The sequence below is a fragment of the Aspergillus udagawae genome, assembly GCF_001078395.1.
Source record: "Aspergillus udagawae IFM 46973 DNA, scaffold_5, whole genome shotgun sequence".
Taxonomy (NCBI): Eukaryota; Fungi; Ascomycota; class Eurotiomycetes; order Eurotiales; family Aspergillaceae; genus Aspergillus; species Aspergillus udagawae.
Window position 1 is genome coordinate 1,644,298 of NW_025091268.1, and position 17,288 is coordinate 1,661,585.

General features: G+C 51.1%; 6 protein-coding genes across 6 annotated transcripts; 5 read left to right on the plus strand and 1 right to left on the minus strand.

The window, feature by feature from the left end:
- Window positions 1-1,231: 1,231 nt before the first annotated feature.
- On the plus strand, window positions 1,232-2,208 carry Aud_007380 (uncharacterized protein; the record flags this gene model as incomplete). Its single annotated transcript, XM_043292273.1, has 2 exons — window positions 1,232-1,371; window positions 1,422-2,208. The coding sequence occupies 2 exons, from the start codon at window positions 1,232-1,234 to the stop codon at window positions 2,206-2,208; spliced, it is 927 nt and encodes a 308-aa protein (XP_043148208.1).
- Window positions 2,209-3,274: 1,066 nt separating this feature from the next.
- Aud_007381 (uncharacterized protein) lies at window positions 3,275-4,369 on the minus strand (the record flags this gene model as incomplete). The annotated part of the gene is made up of 1 exon (XM_043292274.1): window positions 3,275-4,369. One exon carries the CDS (start codon window positions 4,367-4,369, stop codon window positions 3,275-3,277), a length of 1,095 nt encoding a protein of 364 aa, XP_043148209.1.
- A 604-nt stretch (window positions 4,370-4,973) lies between these two features.
- On the plus strand, window positions 4,974-6,148 carry Aud_007382 (pfkB family carbohydrate kinase superfamily; the record flags this gene model as incomplete). Its single annotated transcript, XM_043292275.1, has 3 exons — window positions 4,974-5,085; window positions 5,158-5,352; window positions 5,409-6,148. 3 exons carry the CDS (start codon window positions 4,974-4,976, stop codon window positions 6,146-6,148), a joined length of 1,047 nt encoding a protein of 348 aa, XP_043148210.1.
- A 2,783-nt stretch (window positions 6,149-8,931) lies between these two features.
- Window positions 8,932-10,303, plus strand: Aud_007383 (endo-1,4-beta-xylanase; the record flags this gene model as incomplete). The annotated part of the gene is made up of 8 exons (XM_043292276.1): window positions 8,932-9,166; window positions 9,220-9,260; window positions 9,308-9,356; window positions 9,409-9,530; window positions 9,581-9,726; window positions 9,774-9,862; window positions 10,010-10,098; window positions 10,148-10,303. 8 exons carry the CDS (start codon window positions 8,932-8,934, stop codon window positions 10,301-10,303), a joined length of 927 nt encoding a protein of 308 aa, XP_043148211.1.
- Window positions 10,304-10,537: 234 nt separating this feature from the next.
- On the plus strand, window positions 10,538-12,193 carry Aud_007384 (cytochrome P450; the record flags this gene model as incomplete). Its single annotated transcript, XM_043292277.1, has 3 exons — window positions 10,538-11,801; window positions 11,856-11,957; window positions 12,006-12,193. The coding sequence occupies 3 exons, from the start codon at window positions 10,538-10,540 to the stop codon at window positions 12,191-12,193; spliced, it is 1,554 nt and encodes a 517-aa protein (XP_043148212.1).
- Window positions 12,194-12,528: 335 nt separating this feature from the next.
- Aud_007385 (NACHT domain protein) lies at window positions 12,529-16,875 on the plus strand (the record flags this gene model as incomplete). Its single annotated transcript, XM_043292278.1, has 1 exon — window positions 12,529-16,875. The coding sequence occupies one exon, from the start codon at window positions 12,529-12,531 to the stop codon at window positions 16,873-16,875; it is 4,347 nt and encodes a 1,448-aa protein (XP_043148213.1).
- Between the last annotated feature and the right edge of the window lie 413 nt (window positions 16,876-17,288).

Sequence of the window (17,288 nt, forward strand, 5' to 3'; positions counted from 1 at the left end):
CTGGATTACTGTGTAGAGTGCTACTGCAGAAATCATTTGTTTAAATTAATGACTTATCAGAATGCTTGTTATTTTTTTGGTCTTGAGACCCACTGTTTGGATTCAACGCAATAGCGTTTCAGTGGCCTCGCCCCTGAATCATTATTACGTTCGAGTATCTGACTTGCGCGGTTTAATCTCGGCCTTGAAAATTGGCGGCCTGGGGCATCACATCACGTGTTTATTTCTGGTACAGGGACTCCTTATCACGTAGTTAGTTATTTTTAGCGGGCAAGACTGCAAGCCACCTTTTGCTTGTAGGTGTATGTAGCCTTTAGCCTTTGTCATCGTTGTTATTCTCGTCCCGGTTACGTCTCTGGGGAGGTTTGCGCCATTTGAGTACGATGTGCTCAATCTGGTAATTCCATGCGAGGTTCCCTGAACCCCCAGGCCCCAGGAGAAGTAGCCACATCTTGAGCCTCGTCCGGTTACGAGAATAACTTGCTCCTTATGCAATCACTGGTTGAACACAGCTGAGACCAGAAATAAGAACAATCAATGAATAGTCATAACTTGCTTGCTGAGGTGGCGGGGCACATTACCAAAAGAGGCAATAGGGCACAGGGTACACTCGTTAGGGCAACCCCACCGCAATCAATTATCGCCAGGATTGATTGCGTGCCTGAGATAAAGCCCGGATGCCGATCATCCAGGCTTCTAGAACCGCGCAATTTGGATGGTCCCTGGTGGTTTAAGGTACACTCAAAAGTGAAACTATTGCTAATCCGATCCACTTTTCAGTATATTTTTTCCAATGATAGTCCTTCATCCTTGCCCCGATGGACTCGGCATTGCTTCTCCCTTTTCCTATCAGCAGAGATTCACCAAAACCACCGACTGTACCCGGCCTCCCGGCCCGGTGAATGTCTGATTGGCCGCAACCGCCGAAATGATCCATATCCGGTAGTATGAATTGTGCGGTGACAGTTGGCATGGTTGGGTTTTGTCTCTTATATCGGTGGTTCATCTTCATTCTTGACCCTTGCTACTCTTGCTTGATACCGTCATTCATTTGTCTCGTCTCATTAGCGTTGATCACAGTGAGTGTCGCGTGTCCGTCGACATGGGTCTACCACTGCTCATCTAACACTGCTGTAGCATTGCATAGCCAGAAGCGTTTATCCATCTTTGCATATTTATACCCCATTTAGAACTTGAAACCGCCTGACTCTATGACTGTTGTTTGAGCACCATGGACCAAGACTTTCCCACCCGCCACTCCTGGTCATTTGGTGGCCAACGCAATAGGTTCGCCGAATACCTGGCGGCGGATGTTCTAGTTGCTGCAGGTTCAGCGACATTAGTGACTCCAGCTGTTATGATCCTCGACCGGTTAGTCTCCGGCCTGGCTCCTGTCCCTGGTTGATACTAACAGCATCCAGGCTGGTGGTGGAAAAGTCATCTTACAATCAACCTCTCTTGCCTGCTTTTCGCCGACATCTCTGGCTTTCTATCACACAACCTGCAACCTTCCTCACATCGCGACCAAGTCTGCTGGTGTGGTCTCTATATACCGCGACATTTGCAACGGCCAATGCCACGGAGACCATCCTCAACAAGGTCTACCCCGCCGTCGACCATGCCATCGCAGGCACGACCACCTTTCTCTCCACCTTTGTGGTGAACTCGTCCGTAGGCATTTGGAAAGACGTCAAGTTTGCTCAACTATTCGGTCATAAGACAACCACTACAGCTGAATCTGCAACCAAGACCGCAAACCCCCAATCCGGGGCAACATCGACAGCCACCTCCCAGCCCAAAATCCGCACCGTCACTCGCTCCTTTGCCCTAGCCACCTACTCGGCCTTTCTCATCCGCGACGCCCTCACCATCTTCGGCTCCTTCAATCTCCCGCCCTTAGTGTCCGCCTCGATTCCCGATTCGGTCGCCTCCAGCGAGAATCTCAAAATCCTCATCGCGCAGCTCGCAGTCCCCGCATCGATTCAATTGATCAGCACCCCGATCCACCTTTTCGGGCTGGACCTGTACAACCGGCCGACGCAATTACCCGCCAAGGAGCGCTTCACACGCGTCAGTCGGGACTGGATCGGGGCGTCGTTGACGCGCATGTGCCGGATTATTCCGGCATTTGGGATCGGAGGCTTCGCAAACACCGAAGGCAGGGCCTTTTTACACGGACAGCTTGACCGGCTACCGGCTGAATCATGAATTATGCCATGCATTCGTTTATTTGAAGATAAACATTAACGTACATCATGGTCATGTCACATGACATATGGGGCGGGCAGCCCTAACCCTAGCGGACTGCAGACCTGTATCGGGGCGGGGCTCCACCACCGCATATCACCGGCCCGGCCGAATTCCGTGAGGGAAGTGATCACGCATCTCATCTCGTCCGGAGCTCTGTGAGATTGATTTTCAAGATAACACTCCCGAGTGAACCGGCATGTTGTCACCGGGTGTGTTACCCGCTTGAAGAAGGACCCCTCTCAAACCAGGAGAATTGACGAATTACCATTCATTTCCTGAGGCTTGTATGCATATACCAGGTTCCTCCACATACCGTGTATATATGTGCTCTGTTGATGCCCTCGTTGCCTCCAAGGCAGATCGCGGGACCCCGCTTTCAATAGACGAGTCGATAGCGGGGTCTGGTACGACGATCATTAACTTTCATATACCCGGGCCTTCAGGCTAGCTAGACTTGAATAGAGTTTCATATGTTAACTAAGCAATAACCTGATAATAAGATATAGTAAGTAGCCTTCTAGTAAACTGATCAATAAGGGACTCCAGCTTCTATCTGCAGAGATGCAGCGTCCAATCCAACTGCCCACTCGCCTCCCGTATATTTATGGTGCAGCTGCCTTAGATGTGCAAATAAGACCTGCAGCATCAACAGTGGGTGTTCAGGTTGATTGCCATGTTTTGCAATGATGGATGTAATTGTTGATTTGTCTATCTTGTGCTCCATGGTAAAGTTGCAGTGCATGCTGTGAATCATGTCATACTAGTATCCTAGAATTCTGCGGGTAAGACTGCATGCACTTTACAAGGTGTTAAAACTGCCAATTTTCCTCATGGTGTTTTGCTCATGGAATAAGGCAAATGGAACTTTAAAAGTTCTTCCTGTTTCTTCTGGCCGAATGTATCATCTGACACTATGAGAGTTTCTTCAATTGTGGATTCAATGACACATATGATACGCAATTAATTAACACCCAGGATGCCTGGAGCTCTTTGAATACTCTTTGCTGAGTTTCCACAGACAACATCAGTCCCCCACCGAGGCTCGCTTGCCGTGTCTGTTCTTAATCACTTGGAAAACATTCATCGAGATCTGGATCCATCCTTTCCCAGAAGGAATCTTGACAAGCCAAGTAAATCTCGGAAGGATGGCCTTGTACCCTATTACCGCGTCGGGGCAACCTCCGCTTCTCTCGACTCTCCGTTCGATCATCAATCTGGGCCGCTCGCGGACAAAGCCATGCGACCAAAACGGGCACGGTAGATCTTGCAGATTCATCTCCCTCTCGATTCGACTCCGATGATAATCACGAAACTCCTCATAGGACAACAACCCCACCCCCAGCGCCCACGCTCGGAGACGACCGACCAGTTTCTCGTGGTTCTGCCGCATTAAATCAAAGAGTATAGGCCGGTATAACACCCTTACACCCTTCTCAAATCCGACACTCCAGGCCTCATCAAGCTCAGTGATAATCATCGCGATAACACTTTGGACATACATGTCCTGCACACGCTTCTTGGAACTGCCGGCAAGCCACAAGGCAACATGAGAGTTGAAGTACTCGTGCAGCTCGGGGATGGGCTCCTCGTCCTCTGGTCCAATCGGCCCGTAGGCCCAGCTCTCTGCCGCGAGCAATGCCACCCCCCGGACATCAAGCCATTCGTGCCCTTTGCGGATGTCCGCAAGGATCTCCGCCGGATCGCGGGGCGTCCGTCTTCGACACCGCGCGATCCCTTCATCAAGCGCGGTAGGACTAACCAGCCGACACGTTTTGGAAATCTCGCTTTCAGGTATCCCCAGGTCACCCTGGAGGAAGCTCAGGGCTGTGCGAAGGTATCCCCCCTCCTGTAGTGTCTGAGCTGCTTTTTCTATGTCGTTGACGAGGAGATGTAGTTCTCGAAAGCCCTCATTGTGAGCAGCGCCATGCGCAATAAGGACATCGCGATCACTCCAGACCTTGTAGGGGATGCGAGCTCGATACAACATGAGGCATGGCTCCCAGTATTTATCCTTGAATACCGGATACTTTCTGACTTGTATGAGTGGCTCAGGCTGTTCTTCCTTGGACTTAAGAGAGCGAACTCTTGTTATGAAGCTCGTAATGCGCTTGTATTCCATGGTGCGGATAGTCCTCCTTTCGTGTCCGTTTGCTTCGAGAAACGACGCAGCGAAGAGTTAGCTGAGACATTTTGAATCTGGCATTGATGATGCAGAATTGCGTAATGATACAGATGAGGTAAAGTTTGCATGGCCCAGGAATCAATGGTTAACGTATCTGGTATAGTTCCAGCCAAGTTATATCCCACTATGTGATTAATATGCTTTTCACTAGATTCTGCGTTCCAAGGCTTCCACATTATCATCAAAACGTACGGTAGTCAGCCTCGCAACGGTAGTCCAATGATGCTTTATAAGTCTTGACAACTTAGCCTATCTTACAGTGCATTCCACAAATATCATAGGACCTAAAGCCATAAGTCACATTATAACTGCACGGAGAGCTGGTTCTGTAAGGAGTAAGGACTTAGGGCTTTGGTAGATGAGAGGTCAGGTGACTGACTTACGCCAAATATTTGTCATTTCAGTCACGTGACCAGCGAGTCCGCGACTTGCTGTCTCCATGAAGGTGAGTATAATTCTGTCAAATAATCCTAAACGTCAATTTGATAAGAACGAGCGAGATACCATATTGACACTAAAAAGAGACTCTTGATCTTCAATCATGAACACACCCAGCATCTCCTTCACAAGCCTCGGCTTGGTAGTCCTCGACGAGATCCGCTTCCCCAACCAGGAGCCATTAATCGATGTTCTTGGCGGTTCTGGTGCCTATGGTTGGTTCTTTTCTAGTGTTTTCAACTGACTGCGATGTACAACCTGTTGTTGGGCTGATCCGACTGGTGCAGCCACGCTTGGTGCTCGATTATTCCTCCGCCATCCGCTGAGCCATACCTTGGGCTGGATGATTCATACGGGAAATGACTTTCCAAAGCTCATGGAGGACCGGTTAAAAAGCTGGGATACAACATTGATCGTAGAAAGAGAATCAGACAAGCCATCGACCAGAGGTTTACTGGAGTATGAGGATACTACGTTTGGACGTGCGGAACTTCCTGACTCATCCGTCATGGACGACAAGAAGAACTAATCAACCCAGCGAAACACTTCACGTACACAACACCCCTCCTCCCAGTCCACGACAGCAACCTAAAGAACACCCCGCTCCTAACCTCAAAAGCATACCACTACCTCGAGACCTCCCAAGCCATCAAAACCCGTGTCTCGAGCCTCCTCGCTCTCAGAAAAGAAGCAGGCGCGCTAGACCGCCCTTTTATAGTCTGGGAACCTGCCCCTTACTCCTGCAAACCCGAGAACCTCCAGCCATGTCTGGACGCCGCACACGTCGTCGATGTGCTCTCCCCAAACCACCTAGAGCTCGCCGCGCTCTTTGGTGAATCACCAGCAACCGCTCAATACAAGGCCACGATTGAGTCCTTGGCGCGCAGAATTCTGGAGAGCGGCGTCGGCCCAGACGGGAAAGGCACCGTGGTCGTCCGGGCAGGCGAGAACGGTAGCGTCGTTGTCGCTCGCGATATCCCTCCCACGTGGCTGCCCCCTTTTTATACGTCCGGACCAGGGTGGACGCAGCAATCCAAGGTCGTCGATCCGACCGGTGCCGGTAATGCATTTCTCGGGGCGTATGCCGTAGGCTACCTTCACACGGGAAATGTGGTTGAGGCGGCTTGCTACGGGACCGTGGGAGGATCATTTGCGCTGGAGCAGGTAGGAATGCCGGAGAAGAGCGACGGCGAAGATGGTGAGTTGTGGAATGGTGCGGACGTTTTTGAGAGGTTGGCTGAGTATAGGGAGGTGGCTGGACTTGGGGCCTTGGTTTGACGCTTCCCTTTTTTCGGCGTACGAATACTGCACTGGATGTAAGGATCCAGGAGAGACTATTCAACTCGTCTGTGATTAACATTTCCAACAAGATTGAGCGTTGACCGTAGTAGAATGTATCCTGCAGCTAAAGTATGAGAATGTCTTACCACTTCTATTACCTTCTGAACAGACTCGGAAGTCCTACCAACAAGCTCCGAAATGACTGGTCCAGCTAAGAACCCAGCAAACGCAAATTACGCATACAGAGACCAGCCTGATCGCTTCTAGGGCCAAGGAAACTGCGTTGCGATTTTGCCAATGTACTCGCCCGATATTGTGTCAGGCATCTGGTGGCATTGATCGCCTGCGGAGATATCTGAATCCGCACCGTTTTCAGACTGCAGCTAGTCATCAACGCAAGGCCGCGAGGTGCATCACAGCGTCGTTGAGTCGAAAGATAGGAACATGACAATCTTCTCAGCTACGTTCCCTGGAGGTATGTCAGTCAATTGAATAGGACCTCTCCGAGCCCAGCCCCTGACGAGTCTGTTGCAAGATGCCTTGGCTACATTGTCACAGCACAAACAATTGAGGGCTGTTATTCAGAGCTTGGGGACTCCGTGTAGGCACCAGTGGGAATAAACCCTCGGGGGCTAGGCTCAAGCCACACGGATAATTATCCTTGTATACTCAGAAGGATTGGTATTTCTGCCGGCAACATAATGTCACATTGTATCTGATGGTTTAAGTTAAGCCATTAGCCACTCATCCCTTGTTCTCTGCTTTGTGAACTTCATAAGTCATTGACGTTAGATGTAAGTCCACGTTATTAGTTAGCATAATGCTGAATAACGTGTGGAAATCATGATTCACTATCGATGCATTGATGGGACTGTTTACTTCCGGCCCATTACTCCATTATGGTTTAGATGAGTGGCTTTCTTCATCATCAGTCTGATCTGTTCCATGTGAGTTATTCTGTACGTCGTCCTTCAGATATTTTCCTTAGTTAGGGCCTTCATCATAAGAGTCCTGACTATCAGGATGACATTCATCATAATAATTCAAGAGGTTGATAGATGATGGGAGGAGAGGGAGTATGCAAAGGACACCGGAGAGAAGCAGCGAAATAACTTCATTGAATATATTCCTATGTCGCTGCCCACATATGGCCTGAATCCGAGGGGTGGAAGTAAATGATCATTAACCTTATCTGTGAATAAGTCTTCCTAACAACATCGGGGGTTGACCAAAGTATAATGTATTCATAGCTCAAGTATGAGTGAATCTCTTGCCTCCTCTGGTGCCATCTGGACGGACATGGATGTCTGCAGAAGCGGTTCTAGCGCCTGTAGAAGAACAGTCGAAGCTATTTGCATGTACCCACACGACTGCTCCAGCCTGTAGTCCCACTTCATCCCCTTCCGTAGCAGTTGCGCTCCAGCAGTAACATGATGCGGATGTGGATCGATAACCACGAGAGGAATAGGCCTAGAACCAGAGCCGTTTTGCTGTGAGATTGCGAATCAGGAGCAGCATCAATCCCCCTTATCCTCGAACCTGACCACGCTCATCCCGTCAGGCGATCCGTCAGTCTCGCTGTTTCACTGCATCAATGACAATCAGGATATATGGATTGTAATACAGCATAAAGCCATCTAAACTCGACAGCCTGATTCCAACTTTGCCAGTCGCAACATTTACGTAAAGGTCGGCACGGCGGATACAACCGTCGGCTGAACATCATGACCCAGCGAATAGCTAGCTCATTTGCTTCGCCAACCCCAGCAACATCACCCCGATCAACGCCGAGTCCGCAGCACATACCTTCTCGACAGACCTTGGCACCCTCGCAACAACCCCTGAAGCATTGCGACCTCCCTATATCAAACTGTGGCTGCGGTGGCGTGCTGAACTGGCTAGACGGGTCCCTTCGTCCCCGCAGGGAAGGCACACTGTCCGAATCGGTGTCTCAGTCTTGGAGAGTAGCGGATACGGAGCAGCTGGCATGGTTCATACAGGCTATTTGTATATGCCTGTCATACAAGCCCGGCGTATATATTGCGATGCATGGGTGTCTGCAGAGCATGGAAATATCGGGGAAAAGCCCTTTGTGAATACGGGGTAGAGGCAGTAGGCGGATGTGAACGATATGCTTGCGCTGTTTTCGTAGGCAACAGTGGATAAGTTGCTGCGGATGATTGAGGGACGCTGTTTTCGAACCAGAATGAGTGATGGCATTGGGCGGGATGGTATGATCAGGATTGTAACTTTTATCCTTTCAGCCTGTCTTCTGATACGGACGATGGTGATACATGCAGGAGTCCAGATGGCGGCCGTGGTGGATCAGGTTAGATGGGTTAGCAATAGCTGACAGGGTGGTCTTCAGGAGAAGACCCTTAACAAAAGGGGCAACGGCTCGATCCGCATAGAAAGAGGAATATATCCGGCTGACCTCTTCAATCGGCAAAATGACCTGCTATCAATTGCCGTTGATTTGATGTAGGACCCTACTACCGGTGGAGGATCGACAAGCGGATATTAAAGTAAAGCTTGGCTGAAACAAGCCCAGTCGCAGAGTGACAACATTCTGCAGAATTTCCTCAGATAGATTGATTGGACTGAAGGATGAAACTGAATATAGGCTAAACGATAGACCCTGAATCCGGTGGAGTATCTGTACTTCTGGCAGCACTTTCGACTATAAATACGGCTTTCAGGTCAGAAGACTTCACTCTCAGCAACAACAACAACAGCAACTCAAACATCCAAAAATCTGATTCAATTCAATCGAATTCAAAATGGTCGTCCTCAGCAAGCTCCTCAGCAGCATTCTCTTTGTCTCCCTGGTCTCGTCGGCCGCGATCGAACGCCAGGCAACCAGCATCAACCAGGCCTTTACATCCCATGGCAAAAAGTACTTTGGCACCTGCGCCGACCAGCACCTGCTCCAGAACTCCCAGAATGAGGCCGTTGTGCGCAAGGACTTTGGCCAGTTGACGCCGGAGAATAGCATGAAGTGGGATGCTACTGAGCGTAGGTAGCTGTCATTGCTGGCTGACATACCTTATTGACATATCTCTGTTTAGCATCTCGAGGAAACTTTAACTTTGCCGGTGCTGATTTCTTGGTATGAAATTTGCTCATCTCTGCCGAGTATATACTAATTTCAAATAGGTCAACTATGCCAAACAGAATGGCAAAAAGGTCCGCGGACACACTTTGCGTATGCCCCAATATACAACATCTCAAGGATACAGGATAAGCTGACAGTGTAGTCTGGCACTCCCAACTCCCGTCCTGGGTGTCGTCTATCAACGACAAGAACACCTTGACCTCGGTGCTGAAGAACCACATCACCACCATCATGACCCGGTACAAGGGCCAGATCTACGCCTGGGTAACTTGCCGTCTATCCAACATGAAGCCAGCCCAGCTAACATGTCCAAGGACGTCGTCAACGAGATCTTCAACGAGGACGGCTCCCTCCGCAACAGCGTTTTCTACCGGGTGCTGGGCGAGGACTTCGTGCGCATCGCCTTCCAGACGGCTCGCTCCGTGGATCCCTCTGCCAAGCTGTACATCAACGATTACAAGTAAGCATTTGTTCTGGCTGGACGTGAGCTGTATCTGACCGTCAAAGCCTCGACTCGGCTAGCTATGCCAAAACGCAGGGGATGGTGAATCATGTCAAGAAGTGGTTGGCTGCGGGCATTCCTATCGATGGAATCGGTGAGCCGAATATGACCTTGCTGTGATGATGTATACTGACTCTCCTGGAAAGGCTCTCAAAGCCACCTTGGTGCGGGCGCTTCCCCAAACGTCAAAGGATAAGTCTCCCCTCCTGATTTGTCTACGTAAAGCTGACCCCGTGCACAGCACTGACTGCCCTTGCCTCCAGCGGCGTCTCTGAGGTCGCTATTACTGAGCTTGATATCGCGGGTGCTAGCTCCCAGGATTACGTCAACGTAAGTCTTTTGCTCGCCAGGTGCAGGTAATCGAAGCTAATGAGAATAGGTTGTCAATGCATGCTTGAGTGTCTCTAAGTGTGTGGGAATCACCGTCTGGGGTGTGTCGGACAAGGACTCGTGGCGCTCCAGCTCTTCTCCTCTGTTGTTCAATAGCAACTACCAGCCCAAGCCGGCGTATAATGCCATCATTGCTGCTCTGTGATGTGGCATTATGTACGGAGCGGAGAGTTGTACATATGGTGCGCTGAGTTACACAATTCAATCACCCTTGCATAAACAGAAGCGCTGTGGCGGCCAATCCCAATGAAGTATCGATGCACTGTCAGCGATATGCAAGTGCAATCGCTGTAACACACTCCGCCTAAATTGGAATGTCATCGTCAGCTGTGCTGATTATAAATCTCGATTCCTGCCCACTCCCAGATTCCAGCAGACAATGGCTCCATACATTCTCATCGCTATTGCCGGCATCCTCAGCCATGTCCTTTACTTTCGACATGGCGAGCATCACATCTACAGCCGTATCTATCTCGTCCTCCTTGTTGTTTCCACCACCGTCGCAACCGTATTCTCCCACTACAGCTATATGCTGGTCTATCTTGCCAGCCTTTATACCAGCATTCTAGTATACCGTCTCCTCCTCCACCCCCTGCACTCCTTCCCCGGCCCTCTTCTCGCCCGCGTATCCAATCTCTGGTTCATCTTCCCGAATCGCAAAGCACATCTTACCCTCCAGAATTTACATAGCCAATATGGCCCAATCGTTCGCACCGGCCCCTCAGACCTCTCCATTCTCTACCCATCCGCCGTCCCAGCCATCTACGGCTCCCAATCCCCTTGCACAAAATCCACCTGGTACGACTCCACCTACCCTTCCCGCCCCCTGCAACACTGCCGCGACATCAAAGAGCACAACGCCCGCCGCCGGACCTGGAGCCCCGCCTTCAGCGACAAGATGGTCCGCGGCTACGAGCAGCGCATCAAGACCTACCAGCAGCAGCTCATCGCCCAACTAACCACCCTGCAAACCGTCGACGTCCGCAAATGGATCTACCTATACAGCTTCGACGTCATGGGCGATCTCTCCTTCGGCCGCGGGTTTGACTGCCTCACAACCGGCCGTGAACATCCTGCCATCACCCTGCTAAACGCAACCATGAACCAAGTCGGCCTGTTCTTCCCCCCGTGGCTGCACCTCATCCTGCTCCGGATCCCCGGAGTCGCAAGGGACTGGTGGCGCTTCCTAGCCTTCTGCAGCGAGAGGCTCCAAGCACGCATGCGCATGGACGTGCAGATCCCCGATATCAGCGCCTCGCTGCTCGCCCCGCTGAAGGGGCGGGAGCCCACCGCGGCGGAGAAACTGAATCTCGACGGCGATGCGCGGCTGATCGTCGTGGCGGGCAGCGATACCACTGCCGTGACGCTTTGCGCGATTCTATACGAGCTCGTGCGGCATCCTGAGGAGATGCGCAGACTGCGGGAGGAGGTTGAGCCGTTCGTTGATGACGTGGGGGAGGTGCGCGGGGCTGATGTTACGCTTTTGGAGCATCTCAATGGGGTGATTAATGAGGCGTTGAGGATGTATCCGGCTGTTCCCGGGGCTTTGTGGCGGAAGACTCCCGCAGAGGGGATCTGGGTGGAGGGCGTGCATATTCCTGGGGAAATGACGGTGTATTGTCCGCAATATGCGATGGGGAGATGTAAGGCTACGTCTGCTGTGGGATGTGCCAGGAGATGCTAATTGTATCGCGCAGCTGAGCTATGTTATGCGCGGCCGGACGAGTTTATCCCAGAGCGATGGTACAAATACCCGGATCTGATCAAGGATCGCTCGGCGTTTGCGCCGTTTACTCTTGGTATGTACCCGCCTGTGATTCTGAAATACTGAGAGCTGACGGCGATAGGTCCGTATAACTGTATTGGCCGGCCAGTGGCATTGTTAAATCTTCGCACTACACTCGTCAAACTGATAACAACGTTTGATGTGGGATTCGCCCCGGGGGAGGATGGGTGGGCATTTGTGCAGCAAGCGCAGGACAACTTTGTGCTGTACATGGGGCCGTTGCATTTGACTTTTACCCGGAGGAGGTGACGCTTAGATCAATCATGATAGTTCAATGCTACTGTGTTGCATATAGGGATGGGTTGTGTGTTACTATCAAAGCGGAAAAGAATACAGTTCTCTCATGGGCAATCTTGCAACTACAATGGAACACGTGAGTGATTAGGAGAAGAGACATCCATGTAGATAGACGACATATGACCAGAAATGGCAATATTGAAGCTGTTGTGAGCTGCTATAGCACTTGTTCACGAGCTAATCCTGAAGAGGAAGCTAACTGCCTGAAATGAGGGGCATCATGTCAGCCTCTGCCAAAACACAAGGGTACAACCTCACTGCCCATCACGAGTGCGCGCCTAACCACCATGGCTCGAACGACAAGCGACCCTTTGGATGACACACTGTCCGCACTCTGGCGTTCTGCCTGCGACGACTATGCTAAAGAAACCGGGGTCGCACTTACCGATGGCGACTTCCCCAAGATCCGCGGTCCCGAGGATCTGTCCCGTCAGCTCGACGCAGAGAAAGACCATTTTGAGGACTTTCGAATGAAGAGGCGGCCGCTCTTGCAGGCTATGCAGAGGATTCTGGCGCCGTTTGAGAACTGGGGCGATCTGCTTGCGGGTGCAGCCTCGGCAGCTTTTCCTCCAGCGTCTTCCATCATGGGCGCCATGATGCTTCTGATTCGAGGTGCTCGCAGAGTCAGTGAATCGTTCGACATGCTTACGGACTTGTTTCACAAACTCGGTCATTTTGCTCTCCGTCTGGACTCGTACAAGGGGGTTCCTCTCAGTGAAGGGATGAAGACCATCATTGTCAAAGTTTTGGTCAATTTCCTTCGTGTCTGCGCAGCGTCGCAGAAGTTGCTAAGTCGGGGGTCGCTCAGAGCAAGACTTACAAAATGGACAAAGAACGTCCTGGTTGAGGATACGTCTATTAGTTCGCTCCTGGGCGAGCTGGAGGAATTGACGAGCCAGGAACACAAGATGGTCTCCGCTCATGGGCTCGATCTCACTCACCAGGCGCTCAGAAACACCGCGGAATTACTCGAGCGAGATGACAACAGGACTGATCGCGAGAGACTAGACACGGTGAAGAGGGCACTAGATCCCGTCTCTGCCTCTGGCCGCGTCTTCTCCTCGATTAACGAGAATCGCATACCTGGATCGGGCAGCTGGATTGAAGACAGGATACGGTCCTGGTGGCAGAGCCCCCAGCCACTGCTTTGGATTCACGGGGGTCCTGGTGTGGGTAAATCATACCTGGCATCGAAGATCATCAGTGATCTCGCGATGGCAGACCCATCCGCTCCATCTGCGCCCATAGTCGCCTCTTTCTTCTTCAAGAATAACGACGTCGATCTACGCTCTTTCAACAAAGCGCTGCGCACCCTGGCATGGCAAGTGGTCGTCCAGCGATCGGGATTTGCGGCGCATGCAGAGGATTTCTGTCTGAAAGAGGACCCAGCCAACAGCTACGTCGTCTGGAGGCAACTCTTGCTTGACTACTTTGTCGAGTCTGCACCGGATGCTGGAACGTGCTTTATCATTGACGGTATTGATGAGGCCGATCCAGAGGAACAAGAAATCCTTTTCAGTCTGCTCGAGAGCACGTATGCGACAGAGGACCAGACGAGCCCGACTTCACCAATCCGAGTCGTACTTCTGGGCAGGGATTCAGTGCGCAGCATTCTCGATGAACACTCCCTTGGGTGGATTCCGGAGATCGAAATCACCAATAACCAGAACAAGGACGACCTGAACAGCTACGTCTCTCAGAAGCTGCAGAAGACCAAGTTGTTCCGCGGCTATTCAGACTTCCTGGACGAGGTCGTCCAGGATATATGTGGGCAAGCGGAGGGCCTCTGGGAATGGGCCAACCTTGTCATTAAGTCTGTTCTGCGCTGCCGGACCAAAGAACAGATTCGGAGGGCGGTCCGGACGATGCCCCGAGGAATCAGCGCAATGCTGCATGCAGAACTGCAGCGTTTGGCTAGAGAGTTGTCGGCTCCAGATGTGATGTCGACCGGGTTATCCGATGGGGAAGGATCAACCGGGGAAGCAACGACGCAGATTCAACAGCTCAACATCATACTCTCATTTGTGACGATGGCTCAGAAGCCGCTGACGGTGGAACAACTCGACCTTATCTTAGAGATCATCCTTGAAGAGGAGGTCCTGAATCTGGAGGATGATCTTCGCACGATATACTCATCCCTGTTTTCGCTGCGGCCCGCAGAGGATGAAGGAGAAGACAACGACATGATCATTGTAACTCTGCGGCATAGTTCTTTTTATGAATTCTTCAACACGTCAGTGGAAGCTGGACCCATCCAGGTCGATCCCACGCGAGCTGAGGCGTTGTTTCTATTTGTCTTACTCTATGCCCTTCAAAGAGACTTCGCACCCAAATCAGAAAGGTGGCTATTCAGGATCAAGAGATACGCTCAGAAATTTCTGACACTGCATCTGTCGCGTGCAGATCCAGAAAAAGCAGCAGATCGAAGAGAAGAGATAGCCACTCTACTCGCGGGTCTCTTCACCCAGGAGCCGGTATTCAACCCTCAGCACTGGCTCATTGAACAATACCGCGCCTTTTACCTTACCACGTCCATTTATTATATGTCGTCTCGCGCATCAGACGTTGCTCATTACTGGTGGGATACTCAAGATCGTGATACGGCGAACCAGAGGGCGGAATTCGTACTGAATTGGCTCTCCCCAGATACTAAACAGCTCCTGCAGGATTGTGCTCTGTCTTCGACGGTGGCAAGCGATGCCTGTCCTTTTACGGTCCTTTTCTCTCGTTTGGCAGAATCTTTCTCCCGACTTTGGCTCGCTCCGAAAGATGTCGAAGAGGAAGATGGATTACCGGAAATTCTCCCCACCATGCTATATTTGTATGCTCAAATGGCAGGTGCCCAATTTCCAACCTCCGAGAGGAAGATAGACGTAGGCACAAGATTGGAGCCTGACGAGATCGTGTGCACAGCCGAGATGCAATGTCTCGAGAAGACGCCCGTCTGGCATGCTCGAGTTGCTCAGGCGCTCCTCCTGCATTACAACTCCAAGGCAGCTCTCAAAGAATTCCAAATCTCTCTCGATGAGAATCTCTGGAATCCTATCCTGAGCAAACAAGCGCTATCCGTGATTCACAGAGACATGGGTCGCGCATGTACCGACACCAGAAGGTACAAGGAGGCATTAGAGCACTCTGAACTTGCCGAGTCGCTGCATGACGCCTCCTGGGAGCGTGGCTGGCAGGATCCTGTCGGCAAGCTGCTGAACACTGCGCAAATGGAGCACTTCGCGAAAATGACCGACAAAGCTGTTGTCACCGCAAACGAGGCCTGGGAAGTATTCATGGGACAAGAGGAAGATTATCGAGACAGGTATACTCTGTGTTCGTTCTTTTCGGTCTTTCTGGAGCTGCGCCAGACACACCGTGTTCACGATGTGCTAGATTTTGCCGTTTCACATCCTCAAGAGTTCAGGTGGACCAAAAAAGAAGGATTGGCCGAGTTCCTCGCTTCAATACTAACTTGGCCGTCCCGTTTAATATATAGACTCCTTTACTATGCGCGGATGCGGGATGATGGGAAGTTTATTGATCTTGTTGCCGCGGCTGCGGCAAGGGGCGAGGCCTCAGTGGGGGAAATAAACTACGCGGTGGCGACGGCGAAATACTTCATCGCATCCGTGATGTTTGAAAACAGCCGGATCAGCGCAGGAATCCAAGCTTGGTACGAGCTTGCCTCCCCCGACGACCCCGATGACTTGGCTATGAGACCGGCCTGGGTGCGGTCACGGAGTCGCTTGGCAGCCGTGTGTCTATACCATCCAGAGATTCCATTCTGCGACGGGTCCCCTCTGAGATTGGATAAAACGGCCGAATTTAGTGATATCTGTTTGGTGATCTCGAGTTGGCTGCGGGATCATGGTGATCTCGCAAACGCTCGAACAGCTCTCCGCGGACGTGTGAAGAAAAGTATCGAGCTATTAGCGGACGATGATCCTTCCAACGATGATGACGCCTTCATCGGCCTCTTTCTGACCTTTCTGGCGGCTGCGGACAGCGGTGAAGATTTGAATGGAGTCTTGTATTTGACCAAGGCTTGGTACAGGGACTATCTGCCGGGAGGGAAGAAGGACAATCCCATATCCGAATCTCTCACAGTGTCTTGCGATGACAGCGGGAATTTCCAAGATGGCGTCGCCGAATCTTTGAACCAAGTGCATCTTGCCGATGACAAGACGCAACGACCGGATGAAGAGTTTTCTGAACGCCAGAGCGTGTACACAATCGACTATTTCGCCGAGTGTTCGAACTGCAAGTGTGAGATGAGGTCGATATGCCACTGGTACTTGTGTCGTTCTTGCCCATTCGTGATGCTGTGTCAATGGTGCTACCACGATATCCAGTCAGCGATATCCCAGTCTGGAGCATCCCATCCACCGGGCATCTGTGATCCCCGACACGAGTTTTATTATACCGGCTCTCCGCTTCGGCCCTCCGAACGTGTGCCTGAGGGGATGATGATGCTTGAAAGTTCTGACGGCAAGAGGCAGACGATATGGATAGAAGAATGGAAGGATAAGCTGTCGGAGAAGTGGGAGACGGAAGACTTTGCCTTTGAGGGCGGACTGTCGGCCTGGTGTATGCGAGTATTGCCGGAGCCACAGAGAACTCGGTGGGCAACATTTTTCAAGTAGCTTGTTGGAGAGTAGGCATGGAAACGAGCGCCTATTTTTCATGTGCTGCTTTCCAGTGCCATAGTCTCTATGTCTATCAATATGTAGGACAATTCGTTCTATAAAAAGCTTCATACGCATTGACTTGGTTAATAATTTATACAGAGTATAGAACAATATTGAGCTTCTATAGTCAGACAATGCTTCCCTACTCTCTAGTCTATCATATGGTATAGCTGCCTCTATCATAGCATAAGTTGTGAGCAGTCAATCTGCATAAGCAAGCATAAACAAGCATACCTACCTAAAGGACCGACCTAATGAAATAATTGACCAATGAGACAGTCTCCCCAGAACCTTCCATTGGCTGATCGTTTGGGTATGTTTGACCCACCCACAATCAACCAGCCAATAGCAATGGAATACTCTGCTTC